General features: G+C 33.1%; 1 protein-coding gene and 1 long non-coding RNA gene across 7 annotated transcripts in view; both read right to left on the minus strand.

Moving 5' to 3' along the window:
• Positions 1-1271: 1271 nt before the first annotated feature.
• LOC129313232 (phospholipase SGR2) overlaps positions 1272-15351 on the minus strand; it is a 43771-nt gene continuing 29691 nt past the window's right edge. For 2 of the 6 annotated variants that reach the window (XM_054956200.1, XM_054956196.1), the window contains 13 exons: positions 11420-11485; positions 10803-11327; positions 10624-10702; positions 10405-10493; positions 10130-10202; positions 9277-9379; positions 8652-8745; positions 8511-8573; positions 7122-7170; positions 4817-4840; positions 2992-3086; positions 2161-2207; positions 1272-1863 (listed from right to left, as the gene is read on the minus strand). In XM_054956200.1, coding sequence (XP_054812175.1) covers positions 1632-1863; positions 2161-2207; positions 2992-3086; positions 4817-4840; positions 7122-7170; positions 8511-8573; positions 8652-8745; positions 9277-9379; positions 10130-10202; positions 10405-10493; positions 10624-10702; positions 10803-11327; positions 11420-11485 — 1539 coding nt within the window. In that variant the 3' untranslated portion in view covers positions 1272-1631. Of the gene's footprint in view, positions 1864-2160; positions 2208-2991; positions 3096-4816; positions 5040-7121; positions 7171-8510; positions 8574-8651; positions 8746-9276; positions 9380-10129; positions 10203-10404; positions 10494-10623; positions 10703-10802; positions 11328-11419; positions 11486-15351 lie in introns of those variants that run through there. The other 4 variants (XM_054956199.1, XM_054956197.1, XM_054956198.1 and 1 more) reach the window with 4 other exon arrangements.
• Positions 5890-7113, minus strand: LOC129313234 (uncharacterized). Its single transcript, XR_008593883.1, has 2 exons — positions 6931-7113; positions 5890-6875 (listed from the first exon to the last, which is right to left on the minus strand). It is a non-coding gene; the product is annotated as an uncharacterized LOC129313234 (long non-coding RNA).

The following is a 15351-nucleotide window of genomic DNA, read 5'->3' on the forward strand; positions in this document are numbered from 1 at the left end:
TTAAATAATTATTTTGAATAATTTTAAAAATAATCTGATATAGTAAGTGAAAAAATGTTTTAAAAATGCAGAATACACAAAAGTATTATAAAATTTTTAAATAATTAAATAATAAATTATTTTTATAAAAAATTATTCAAGAAAAAAATTGTAAACTTTATAAATAACTAATAATCACCTTTTTATTGTTGTAATCTTATATAAAATAATATTAGCTTTTTATAAAATCTCTACAAAAAAGTATCTTTTTATAAAATATTTAAACTATTTAAAAATTATTTATTTTTTAATCTTAAACAAACACCCTATCTTGATTTTATTTTCTATAATATTTGAGTGTTGACATCATGTTGTTGTTATTTGTTAGGAATGAGAGTCAATTGCCTGGAAATGGGTGAAGAGAAAAAAAACGAGCAAATATAATAAACAAACATTACTTCTTAACTCAAGATTTAAGTTTATAAGTTTTTTTTTATTATACATTAGTTATCAAGCTAAATTTTATTCAACGTGAAACTTTTCACATTATCTTAAGTTCACTTACAGTTAAACAACATCATAATTTCCTCCTTAAGTTTAAATCCATAAGCTCCCCATATCAAAAATGATCAACCTACTTTTAATACCAGTTATTAGGAATGGAGAGCAATCACCCAAAAACAAAGGAGAGAAAAAATGAGGAAAAATAACAAAAGGACATCACATCTTAGCTCAAAATTTCCAAACTTTAAATTTATAGATCATTCTTCTTTACTATATATTAAATCTAATTTTATTCGACGTGAGATTCCCCATACTGTCTTAAGTTTATCTACAGCTAGACAACCTAACATTATTTTGTTTTAAGTAAATACTCTCAACTTTAAAGTCGAAACTAATCAACTGCTGCTTCTTTCCTCTGTATTTATTGATTCTTGATCCTCACTGTTTTTCCCCTTGAACAATCCCATTGTCTTATAAACCAAACCAAGCACCCCCCTCCAATTTTCTCAACCATGATTAGAACAGTCGGACATGCCAGACGTATTCTATGCACACCTTAACTTCAAAAGTTGAACACTAAGATGAACCATAGACACAATTTCTAGATATTCTCAGTTAAAATTTTCAATACAGATTAAAAAAGAAAAAAGCATCCATACTTCAATATTATCCGGCCAGTTCTTTATTTAGAAGATCTACGATTCAGAATGGAAATTACTATAGCAACGAACTGGGTGGAAGAAAACTAGAAGATAAAAGGCATTCAGAGAAATAAGAGGCATCCAACATCAATAATAACTTCAAACTTTGAAAAAAGAATGATTACAAAGTCAAAATGTTTAAAACCTCCAATTTTTTTTGGAACTATACAGATTAATTATTTGGAATAATATTATACAGTTGTTTTTCTACTTTATGTACATTAACGTGGACTAAACAGAAATTCTATGATCGTCAACCAAGAGAAACAGCCCTACGTTAGAAGAATCCTTTCTAATGTTCATCCTCTAATAAATTATACAATCTCCATTACGTCATGCAGAAGTATGAAACCCATATTGAGTGTTGGGAGAGGACAGATGGAAAATCTCACCTCAGATATAATCTGCACAAAAAATAGAGGAAGTGAAAGTCACCTGAAAATGGTGCTAGTTCAGAACTTTTTTGGCTTTTCTTGAGAAGTTCCTGACCATGGTATTGTCAGCGAACGTTAAAGGAAGTTCTTCCTCAACTTTCTCTCTTGGATCAATCCAACCAGCAGAACCAGCCTCATTCTTTTTGCCATTACTAGATTTAACAGATGAGTTAGGTTCCTCGGGTATATCTCGATATAAGTGTTTCAAGATAAAAAGAGCAGTATCATGATCTCTCCAGTAGTTCCTGTCCACCAAAGCAATATTCATAAATACTAGGACTTCGCCAATACATATCAAAATCATATCAGTCAACTAACAGGAAGCAAATAAACTTCACTCATATGCTAAAGACTAAATAGGCATTTTTGGTACGTTTAGCTCTTGAACAATGGCAACTTAGATGTCAAGCAGCATTTAACATCTATGGTGGGATCTAGTATACCACCAGGCATGGATTAACACCATTTTTGGATGGTATCTCGTACCATTCAAATCATAGCAATTTCACATCATTACATTTCTAAATCCATAAAGCACTTACGTATGTGATCCAATGGCCTGCAGATAAGGATGCTCAAAGGTCTTATCCTGCATTAAAAAAATAGTCATGTCATCTATATATAATTATGTCAAAATGAAAAATACTTTTATACTTATAAGTGATAACACAACTTTTGGTCCCTGTAATTTATTTTAACATGTTTTGTAATAGGCTCTTATAAGTTTTTTTCATTGTTCCAAGTTCCTCTAATTTATCCCATTTGCAACGTTAGTCACTCTACTTTTGAATATGTCCAAAAGGATGATGGGATGGCACTAATGATGTTTAAATATATTGACATGTCATGTCATTAATGCCTAGAAGGACAATGTCCGATAGTGTATTCTGGTGTCCGAGTAAGTGGGGTCAATGGGGGTCAAGCATTTTCCCTTCAACTACTGTCCTAATAACCTTCGATTAAGTGGGGGTCACTGCACATGCTAGTTTTGTCATTTAAGATCTGGACTCATTTTTTCCCCTCCATATTAACGGTTTTAGTGACAAGTCAAAAAATTTAAAACCGTTAGTGCTACATCATCATTCTTTTGAGCATATTCATTCAAAATTAAAAGGACTAACATTACATACAAAATAAACTAGAGGGACCTAGAATAAAAAAAAAAAATTACAAGAACCTATATCGAAACATGTTAAAATTATAGGAATCAAAAAATTGTGAATTCCCTACTTATAATTACACTTAGATATTGTAAGTGTAGTTTTGAGTAACAAATTACTATAGATTGTTATGAATGTTCAATTAGCAGCGGTTCTACTTCCTGACATCAGGGAGTTGGACTGAGATCAAAACGAATTGATGTAACTGCAAACCTGAAGCATATGATCAATATGTCCTTCCTTGCTTCCTGTTAACCTCTCCATCGTAAGAGATCCATATGTTTCTTCCTCTTCTTCCGAATTATCTCCTGCAACATCTTGGGAATATTAAAACATACAATTCAAAAGATCAATTGGCACATTATTTTAAACAAGAAAGAAACCATGTATCCAGCACATGATTATTAATTTAGCATAAACATAATTAAATAAACATCCCCACATAATAGGCCGTAAATGGCTTGCAAAGTGCTGTGAATAACTAACAAAGGATGGGTACAAGTATTTATAGGATGACAAGAAAATACAGGAGAATATTATCCCTTGTGTTTGGCAAGCAACCAAAATCCTGTAACAGCTATACATAAGTACGACATAATTACAAAGTTGACTATTTACAAAGAAACAAGAAATTAATTTGAAACTCCCCAAGAGTAAAATGAAGGACCTTGTTAATAATTCTTTAGTTTAGTTGAGTTTAGTGGCTGCTAGTTGTTTGGGCTGTATTACCTTTTATTATTTCAAATCCATTTTACGGCATTGTTTATTATCTTTGACTTTTTTTTGGGGGGGGGGGGTAGTGAATCATTTATTACTAGCTGTTGTGATCCTCCCTATATGTAACCATCTCCCTATTTTCTCGAATACATAAAGAAAACACAGGGAAATATTTATCCCCATTTAAAAATAAAATCTAAAATAATGATACAGATAATAATAAGAAATCCTACTAAATCCTAATTAATCTTTTTTTAATCAAAAATCTCAATTAATCTTAAATGTAACTAAATATCCTTATTTAAATAAAATATCTTAAAACAAAGAATCCTAATTATCTTAGGAAAATAATCAAATGATCTTAATTATCCATAATCTCATTCTCCTACTTAGTGAGATACGGCTTCATTCTCCTACTTAGTGAGATACAGCTTCTTGTTGTTGTCATTCATAATCCCATATTCCATCAACTAGGGGTATCAATGATACATGTGGTAGACTTGATGAAGAGAAAGGTGCAATGTTGCATAGTTGTAAGAGCTGAGTGTAAAATGTCAGAATGGGCGAGAATCACAAATTAATTTTGTTATAGTAGGAGCAGATGATGACAATGGCAAAATGAAGGCTGAGTGTTAGATCAGGTAGGGTTAATTAGATGATGACAATGGCAGAAGCCCAGAACTGAATTTAGCCAAAATAGATACTGGTCTGTATGAGAGGCTAAGTTAGATAAATGTGATACTAGTCTCTAAATGTACTGAAGAAACAGAATGTGTGCGTCGATGATACTGTTGGGCCTAAACGGCTAAACCATAAGATTCACAAGTGACATAACCTGCCACATTTCCATATCCAAATTCTTAGATTGGAACATTATACTTCCATTTTATTAACTAGCACACGCCCCATGCTATGCACCGGGTATAAAAGAAAATAATCTAAATAAACAATGAGTTATTATTAAATAAAAATAATTGACTTGTACATTAAATTTAGAGATACTATACATTGGTTCTAAATTACACTTAATAGATATTTGAATAATATTTTTTTATAAATAATATTTAAAGTTGTGTTTGGTGGGTTTTTAATAAAAAAATTAATATTTACAAGTCTTGCTTGATATGTGCTTTAGCTTGATAAATGAATACAAGTTTAGGAAAGTAAAACTAACATTATAAAGATTTTGATTTGATGCTGATTCTAATTTATCATCATGATGACAGAAAATAATATAATTAAGGACTAATATTGTAAATGTTGAATGGTAAAGCAGAATCTAATAATAAAATTGAAACTTTAAGAGTTAAATCCTTCTTACCCTCAATGAATCTTGACATCATCACTCCAGCAACAATCAAATAAATGGGTATTATTAACATATATTGCAAAAAAACAGAAGAATTGTCAATATATGTTATAAATATGATATGAAAAGTAAAACATCTTTCAATCACTTCTTCTTTTTTAAAATACCATCTTCTCAAAAGGCCATTCTTTGCTACATAAATCAATCTTCTGCATTTACGGTTGTTGCATATTTTCTGATAAATATATTGATAAAAGGAAAGATAAAGTCATCTATCTACAATATTGATAAATATATTATGATTGTTGTATATTTTCTGAATATTAGAACCATTCATAAAATGTTGATATGGCTTGTAAATACAAATTATAAATAAGAAATTATAAATTTAAGATGAATTTACGGAAATATAAATATGGAAGGCTGACTTGAAATAATGTTATAAAAGCTTATAATCATGCAAATGATCACAATGAAGAAAAATAAGAATGAGAGTGCACAATCAAAACATGAAATTCAAATGTGAATCAATTGTAGAGCACTGAAAATGCACTTATTTAACAACAAATCTGTAATGAAAAGAATTCAACAAGAAAAAGAATTATTACATACCATAAGAGAAACACCGCTTGAGGAAACAAATGGAGAAGAAGAAGAAATTATTAAATACAGTAGGGAAGGGAAGAAGGAAAAAAAAGGAAGAGGAAGGTGGGAAGGTTTCCCACCCAATCTCCTTTAACGTAAACATAATTTGATATGGTGACTTCATAGAAGAACAGTCTTGAATTAAATTTAAAAACAGGGAACTGGTTTTTGACAGTTTAAGAAGATAATGGGAGGTGGTTTCTGACAGTTTTAAAAATAATTATTTTTAAATTTGAAATTTGAAATTAGGAATAAGTTAATGGGATGTTAGGATGATGGACAGATGTGGAAGTGAGGTCATTTTATTTGTATTTTAAATAATGAACAATAAAATAAAAACATCAAGGACACATAGCATCATTAGATTTAAGCTTGAAGTATTTTTTTAATTATAAATTTAAATTATAAATAAGTTAACAGGATTTTTTATTATAAATATGAATTATAAATAAATTAATAGGAAGTTGGGAAATAATGGAGAGACGTGCGAGTGAATTACTTTTATTTCTATTTTAAATCATGAATAATACAATATATAAACATTAATGACATGTGGCATCCCTATATTCAAGTTTGTGGTGCTTTTTTAATTACAAATAACTTAATAGGAAGTTGGGAGATAATAGAGAGATGCGGGAATGAGGTAGTTTTATTTATATTTTAAATAATGAATAATAAAATGTATAAATATCAATGACATGTGGCATCACCAGATTTAAGCTTATGGTATTTCTTAATTATAGATTTGAATTGTAAATAAGTTAACAAGATTTTTTAATTATAAATATGAATTACAAATAAGTTAATAGGAACTTGAGAGATAATAAAGAGATGTGAGGGTGAGGTGATTTTATTTATATTTTAAATAATAAATAATAAAACATAAAAACATCAATGACACGTGACATCACCAGACCTAAGCTTGCAATTCTACTTATATATATATATAGAGATGATATAGAGGTTTTTTTAAGAGTTCCATCACTCTTATATTATTAGATTGATGCTAGGAGAGTCTTTTTTCCCTCCCTGTGGGGGGGGTGAGAAAGAATCATTTCTATTGCAATTCCACTGTTATCGTTGCATTCAACTTCCCCTTCATGAACTACAGGGGATGAAACTAATTCTAGCTATTCAATTATTGACTATCCTAAACTTTCTATTTTATAAAGAGCCCTTGTCGACATCCACTGCTATCACAATCAGAGGAAAGCAATGAGGGAAAATGAAAATTAAGAACTCATAACTCATATAGCTTTACCCATTAGCGCCCCCCCCCCCCCAAAAAAAAAAAAAGAGTAATAGCTAAAACTCATCAGGCTCAATTTCTCCAAATGAGAATAAAAATAAGTTAACAACAACGGCTCTTAAAGTCACCACGCAGGTTCCTCAGTTACAACCTAACATTCCAATGTTACAAGGATATCTAAACTTTGTCGTTACTTCTAAATGAAAACATCATGTAACATCTGAAAGACTACATTGCAATTTACAAAACCACTAGTGGCAACTTTTACAAACAATGATGGTGGCTTATTTCGAGGATCCATGAAAAGAATATTGATTGTCAAGTAATGGGTCCCAAATTGCCATTTCCCCGAGAAAGAAAAGCAGAGGAGATGAAATTAAAGGCAAAGCTAAGAAAATCAGGTAGTAGATTTAATTTTCTTACCTTCTATGCTCTCTGAGGTCTTTGACTGACAAACTGTAAGGATCTTTACCTGCTTAAAAACCCCAAATTACAACTAACATCATCGTGACTAAAGTTGAAAAGGAAAAAAAAAAAAAAAATCAAGGTCATTTTTTAGAAAAATAAAATAAAATGGAATCCCTACTTCAGTTTTGATGATGACAATTGTTAAAATCAGTGAAAACAAATTATGATCAACATTATGGCAATCATAATCATTGTAATATAATTGAATTTCATCTTGATCCATCCAATTTGAAGTAGAACTGGTCATTAGATCATTGTCTAACCAAACCCGGGGGGGGGGGGGCATACTAATATACAGGGAAGTTAAAAGATGAGCTGAAATGGCTATATTTCTCAATGAGCTGAAATGTGATTATTAATTTACTCCTACTTGTTAGAAACGAAAATCATCATTCATAGAGCCAATCACTTGTATCATCTTCATCATTTGAGTTTTAGAGCTTCACAGCAACATCCAACTCTCTGAGAGATCTTTTCTTGTAATCTATCATTTCTTTGATAGATTCTCTACGAGGGAGATCATAGAGGAATTGATCAAGACTAGAAAATCTCGAGGGAATTGTAATCACATCTTGTAAGGGGGTGAAGAGTGTTCAAGGGTATGGTGACCCTTGGGATGTACTGTGGCTTCACAAGGGCCTTGTAGGCTCAAATGGTTGAAGCTGACTAAGATAAATATCTATTGGTAATCAATCTATTCTGTCTTTTATATTTCCATCATCTTCTTTATATACCCTGTATTTGCGTTGAAAACTAAACTTGTTGGGTATCAACTTACCCAAATCTTCTACTTGGAGATTGATTTTAAACTTTCTTACACGCATATGGTGTTTGTGAAATTGATAAAACATTCTTGAAAACGAATTTTCAAACTTGAGTTTTCAGTGCACAAGAAAAATTTTACAACACACAATGCACACCCCCCTTCCTATGTATTCAGCCATATTTACAACTATGGGTGGCTAGTTTTCAATTTCAATACCGTTCCCTCATTCCAAGTTTCATCTTCCTTTAAGAGTTCTGATTGTTAATGATATACTAGTATTATTAAGAAGAATTACAGGAAATTCAATCCAAAGTCATTGAAAAGTCTGTTCGGGCTTACTCCTTACCCAGAAAGGTTTTTCATCCCTCAATCATGGTTGTTGCTTCACTGATTTTACCCACAGTTGTCATAAAAACTAGAAAAATAAAATACCATATCTCACAATATTTTCTCTTTAAATTTCACCAAAATATATGCTGGTAAAAAAAAAAATTTCACCAAAATATAGAAGTAAAATAAAACTAACAGAACCTTAAATAATTCTTCCATGGTTTCATCACAAATAAAAAGGAACTTACCCTTGCAGATTTTAGATGATTCATTATTGCCTGCGTGCGAACTGCCAAGTCTTCAGTAAATTCCTACACCACAAGCTACAGAGTTTAAGGAATAAAAAAGACAGACCAATCCAGTCAATAGCAGCATCAAAAATTTCCAACCTGGAACCCAATATGCAACCTCCTTCCTCCTCTGTGATAGGGTACTAAAACAGGTCGTTTGCTGATGTATTCTTTACATACAAGTGGATCTACCCTGCAGTAGAAATAGATGTTCAGCATTTTGGTAAATATACAAGAAATGCAGTGAACAGGAGGTACAGAAGTGAATGTTAAAAATTGAGTTCATTTAGTAATAGCACTTATAATTTCCACAGTCATGTATGCATGAAAGAAACAAGGAGTCCTTGCCTCCAACATTTTTTTGTGGTTCTTTCAATGCTAATATTTATTTTTCCCATTCATCAATTTTTGCGGTAATTTTGGTTGTTCTTGAGATGATTTAACAGCAAATTAAACAACGGAAGCCAGAGAACAAATACAAATGGGGAATAAAATATACAAAGAAAACCACTGATGCAAAGATATTACGTTATGAGATCACACCTACGGTGAAGAGGACATAGGCATGGATGGGACACCTCACTCATGAAAGACAGAATTGTAAGGTGACTATATATGACACTAGGTACTACGGAATTACTTATGGATGCCAATAGGACTCCAACACAATGTCTACTGATATTTAACAAAAGGGAAATGCATTATGCTGATAATTGTGACATACCTATAAGCCACTGGATCATAGGGGTGAAAAATGTTGAACATTTGGCGACACGCTGGCATCTGTTCAATTATATTCTCCTCCCCCCAATATTCCTGGCCTCTTCCTGGAATAAGTAGAAAAAGAACATATAACACCTGTATACTAACAATGCCTTCTGGAAACAAAACAAGTAAATGGTGGAAGTAAATATGGCCAAAGCTGATTCTATTAATACCTTTAAATTCTATTAAAACACACCAGTGGATAAAATCCATTCAATATGAACCTAGTGAAGTATTAGAAGACTATTTCATTATTTGTTTCATTACTTGTGAAGTTACCACAATTTAAAAACTTGGGACAACTAACGCAATTTCAGATATATGTATATCTAAATATATAACTAACAATTTGTGTGTATTACAGAGGATTTGAATAAAGACTAAAAGGCAGGAAATTATGCTTGCTCATTGAGCCTTGAGTTATGTTAGCTTTAAATATGAGTTTAGACAGTTACAGTTATATCCGTTGATTATTGATTTATTATTTTCCTTTGGTTCTCTTAACATCCTCCAACACAATCTCTAAGCTTGACATACTTTGTACCCAACAACAACAATAACAAGCCTTATCTCACTAGGTGGGGTCGGCTAAAATTTTAAAATTTGTAGCCTATCATTTGAAAGTTTCAAGTCACCAGTACAGGATTTGCACACTACTGGTGAGGTCCTCAAGGAAAACACAAATGTGGTCTGCCAAAATATGGAAAACGACATCTGAACATAGAAATTCTCACTTCTACAAGAGTACAATGCACAATCATTGAAAAATGAAAGGAACATTAGTCTATAATGAGTGACTTAGAAATTACTACCAATGCCAATTCGGATATTTCGAAGGGCAAGAAACACTCCAAGAGGGGAACCAACAGCAAAGAATGTATCAACCTGCAATATATGCATTTCAGTCATATGAAAAAGACAGGAGCTGATTACAATATAAATTTTTCAGTACAATGGAAATGAAAAATGGTCCATATTTTGCCACAAAATAGATTTTTTTCAAAATAACAAGTAAAATGTAAATCCAAAGATAAAATATCTGAAGAACTATACACATCATATAACAATTTTCTTTTTCTCCTGATACCTTGAATTGGAGCTTTGTGTATTTGATATAAGGGGTGTAACTCTTTGGTGCATCTTCTGCAGAAAGAAGCTTCTCAGATAAGCGTTTATCTGGCATACACACGTAATGATTTATTTATTATTATTTTTTCTTTGTTATACAATTAAAGATTAGAAGTCAGATGAATGTATAAAATCATCCACCATATATATGAAATTAATAGAAAACACTAGTAACTACCCGAACTTCGGTCTTCTTTTGAACGTTGGCTGCCACAATGTGATTCAAGTTCCACAAGCTTGCCTTTCAATGAAGCAACCTGAATGATGAAAACTGTCAATTATAGGGGATTTCCATATATTAAAAACGTCTTGATCATTTAGATTGTTAAAAACAAATAGTAGAAATTGTTTCTTGACCTCTTCCCTGAGCATTCTGATTACTTCATCCTTGTTGCTTGTATTCTCATGTTCATCTGTAGTCAATCTCTCTAAACCATCAGCAGGAATCCTGGCATTCATATTCCCAGGCTTAAATATTGCATCATTTTTCTCATGAGGTGCTTTACTAAAATCAGAAAGGAAATCGTGAACATCTCTCTCATGCTCTGGTTTCTGAGAGTTATGTTCCAAAGCATATTTATGTACACTAGGTAAAGCAGGACATAAAAGTAAGGAGTCCCCAGTATTTTCTGCCCCCAATTCTGAAGGGCCAGGTTTGGCAGTCATCGTTTCATTAGACAGACTTGCCATGCTCAATGTATCATTCTGAAGACTCGATGAGTAGATCCCAGAACAATGGTCCTTCACAGTGAGTAGTGGATTTTCATGCTTATAATGTTCTTTATGCATTGAATCCATAGGACATGGAGAGGCCAGATTTTCTTGATGGCAAAGAATATCATAAGAGAGCACACTTCCCAGAGAATGACCATATATTGAAACCTGCACAACATTCAGCAAAAACAGGCGACCATAAAAGTAGAAAATTAAAATTCACAAAATTCAGCCAATGGCCCAATGTTCTCAGAACGCACCTTTCCCTCATATCCTGGATTGCGTTTGAGAAACTTCAAATACAGCCGATTTAGTTGGGTTGATACCTATAAAAGTGTACATTGATGAGTCAAAAGAATATTATTTTTTGAATCATTTTTGCTACTATTGGATAAAATCTCATTTTTCCAACAAAGTTGACCAATTCCTTTGAGAAAAAACAATTAATGTTATCATGCATTTAGTACATTAGTAACAATGCTCACTGTCCAATTTTGTACAATTGCAATCCATTTTCATCATTGCTAAGTTGTAAATGCCCTTTGTCAAGTTGTAAATGTACAGGATTTGAGATTTTAAAGTATTTTGTGCATTTCATGAGACCTCTTAGTAATTAAATCTCTTCTGTGGGACCTAGGTGTAATTTTTCCAATTATTTTAAGCCCGCAATAATCATACCAATTCACAACTTATGACTTGGTAATTGATTTATATCCGGTCCTGGGCTGTGAAAAGGAACTGTGTTGTTAGATGCTGTAATAAAGGATGTTATTCAACACCCTTGGCCTGGCTTGCTACATGTAACTTCAGGGAACTATACCCAAAACCAGTGCTGAATCTACCCAAGACCAGGCATGAAATTTCCTAAACCAATGTTGAGTCTACCTGAGACAAACCTAAACTACAGGAAAACTGATAGAGTACTAATTATGGTGGGATAATGGATAATTTGAGAAGTTAGAGATATATTAGGAATAAATATCATTTTATGTTATTTTAGATATTTTCTATTTAGTAATATTATTTAGATATTATTCAGATATTTAGTTATTTAGATTTTATTTAAACACTTATCTAGATATCTAGTTATTTAGATTTTATTCAGATCTTCAATTATTTTAGATTGTATTTACTATTATAAATATGCTTAGTAACTCAGATGAAGGCATATTGTTGGAATACGACATCTTGGGCCCATTAGGTTAAGCCCAAACATGTTAGGGTTTAAGAATAATTAAGGTTAAAGAAACACAAGTCTGCCATCTTTAGTTTCTTATTTCTTTCCTATTATATCTTATTAATTAGATAAGATTCTAATTGCTCTTTCAAATATTTCTTTGGTTGTACCTTGATTCTAGGAATTAACCGAAAGTGCAGTGTGGTTAAACCTAGATAAATACCCTAGTTGTGAATAGAATAATCATATTTTTGACCAAATTCTTCATGGTATCAAAGCGTTTGGTTCTCAATTTCCTAGGCAAATGCAATTCAGCAGTGTGAGAGTTCATAAGGTGGATGAATATTTGTCTTCCAAGACATCGCACACAGAAGGTGCGTCAGTTCCAGAACAGCAAGCCATGACAAGTAGTGATGGCTTCCCACATGTTATGGTCACTCATAGATTGACCGAAAACAACCTACTATAGTCCCGCAATATTTTGATGTTCATCCGAGGGAAAGGAAAAGAAGTACCTGACTAGAAAAGTAAAAGAACCAGAATGAGGCGATCCTACCTACTGCACATGGATATATGAAAATAATATGGTGATGAGTTGGCTTGTGAACTCCATGACTATGGAAGTTAGCAGCAACTACATGGTTGCCTCAACGGCACAGGGGATATAGGACTCAGTGAAACGCACGTATGCTGTCAAGGAAAGCCCAGCAACAGTGTTTCAACTGAAACAAGCCCTAAAAGACCTAAGGCAAGGAGATAAACCAGTCACTCAGTTTTACAGCGCCCTCATGCGAATCTGGCAGCAGATAGATCTCTATGAAGTCTATCAATGGACCAGTCATGCTGATGCAACACTCTACCATCAGATTGTAGAATGGGAACGCACATATGAATTTCTCTTGGGGTTGAATGACAGATTTGAAGATGTAAGGGGGAGGATCATGGGACAGAAATCTTCACCTTCCCTTGAAGATACTGTGAACACCATCAAATTTGAGGATAGTCAAAAAGAATTAGTACAAGGTATAAACCTTAATTCTTCTTCTACTCCTAGTACTAACTCAAAATCTTCTGCTATGATAGCCAAGGGTAAACACTCTTCACTTTAGTGCGATCACTGCAACAAGAGTGGTCACACTAAGGATAACTGCTGGAAACTTCATGGGAAACCGCCAACCACAATAAGCAGAGAGGCAAAGGTGAAGCTCAAGGACTATATACCGATCCTACATCTGAAAAACAGCCATTAAGCCAAGAGGAAATCACAATACCCGAGACTTTTAGAAAAACATGAAGTTACTCCTCAATCCAGTGAGAATTCCAACCTATTCATTACTCTAGCACAAGCAAGTATGTCTCTCATAGCTGCACTTAGCACCCACACAAATTCAAGAACATTTGGATAGTCGACTCTAGTGCTACTCACCATATTACTAGTTTTAAGGAATTATTCAATGAGTTTAAAATTGAATCTGCATATCCTCATGTCAAAGTTGCTAATGGAACGTATGCCAAGGCTGAAGGGGCTGGAACTGTGATAATTTCACAAGATATTAAACTAGAAAATGTATTATATGTGCCTGAAATTGAATGCAATTTGATCTCTGTGAAACAAATCTCCAAGGAGCTTGGTGGTAGTGCTACATTCTTTGACACTCATTGTATTTTTCAGGATTTGACTTCGGAGAGGATGATTGGCAATGCTAAAGAATGGGATGGTCTCTACTGCTTGAGAGGAAAAGGAGAGAGAAATAAAGCAGCAAATGATGTTGCCTACTCTACTTCATCAAATAATGAGTTGATGTTGTGGCATTATAGGTTAGGCCACCCAAGTCTCAATTATATGAAATTGTTATTTCCAGATTTATTTCATAAAATAAATCCCTCCTTTTTCCATTGTGATTTTCGCTACTTTGCCAAACAAGTCTGAACCAGTATCTGCCTTATCCTTATAAACCATCCCAACCTTTTGCACTGATGCACAATGACAATTGGGGACTTTCTAGAATTTCAACTACAAATAATGCTAGATGGTTTGTCACTTTTATTGATGACCACACAAACCTAACTTGGGTATGTTTGATGAAAAACAAATCTGAAGCACTTGATATTTTTCAACGCTTTCATGTTTTTGTACAAAATCAATTTAAAACCTCAATTCAAATATTGAGAAGTGATAATGGCCGTGAGTACACTAGTACAGCCTTTCAAAAATACTTGTTTGAAAAAGGGAGTCATCATCAAACCTCTTGTGTTAACACTCCGCAACAAAACGGTATAACTGAAAGGAAAAACAGACACCTTTAGAAGTTTCAAGAGCTTTAATGCTTACAAATAATGTACCAAAAATATTTTGGGGTGAAGTTGTCTTAACTGCAGCATATTTAATAAATCGAATGCCCTCAAGAATTTTAAAATTTCAAACCCCTGTACAGAGTTTTCAAGAAGTTTTTTCAAAACTCTCACCTATTGCTAGGCATACCTCAAAGAATTTTTGGCTGCACTGTTTTTGTGAATGATGAGCATAAAGGAAAATTGGACCCAAGAGCTATCAAATGCATCTTGTTGGGGTAAGCATCCTCTCAACAGGCTTACAAGTATTATTCACCTTCCACTCATAAATTTTATATCACTATGAATGCTCGATTTTAACTCCGCCTATGTTTATAGCCGGTCCCAAGCCCGGGTAAAGGAGGAGGGTTGTGTTAGGCCATCAACAGCCAATGTAAAACTTTGTTGAATCTATCATGAACATGGACAATAGACGTTATAATATTAATGCTAGGTCGTTGCTCGTAAGTAACGCGCTCCATGGCTCGAGTACAGTGATAAGTCAGTTAAAGCCGCTGCATCGGCGCCCGGATGTAGTGTTAAATGAGCAAGGACTACCGCGTCATTCTGGACGCACGCGGCTAAAGAAGTTAGTCCATAAGAGCAAAATTAGATTTGGTACTTGAAATGTTGAGACATTAAATTGTAAATCTGTAGAGGTTGTAGGGGTTATGATTCAAAGGA

The sequence above is a fragment of the Prosopis cineraria genome, unplaced genomic scaffold (genome assembly GCF_029017545.1).
Source record: "Prosopis cineraria cultivar Desert tree isolate PC_DT_omini unplaced genomic scaffold, ASM2901754v1 PC6, whole genome shotgun sequence".
Taxonomy (NCBI): Eukaryota; Viridiplantae; Streptophyta; class Magnoliopsida; order Fabales; family Fabaceae; genus Prosopis; species Prosopis cineraria.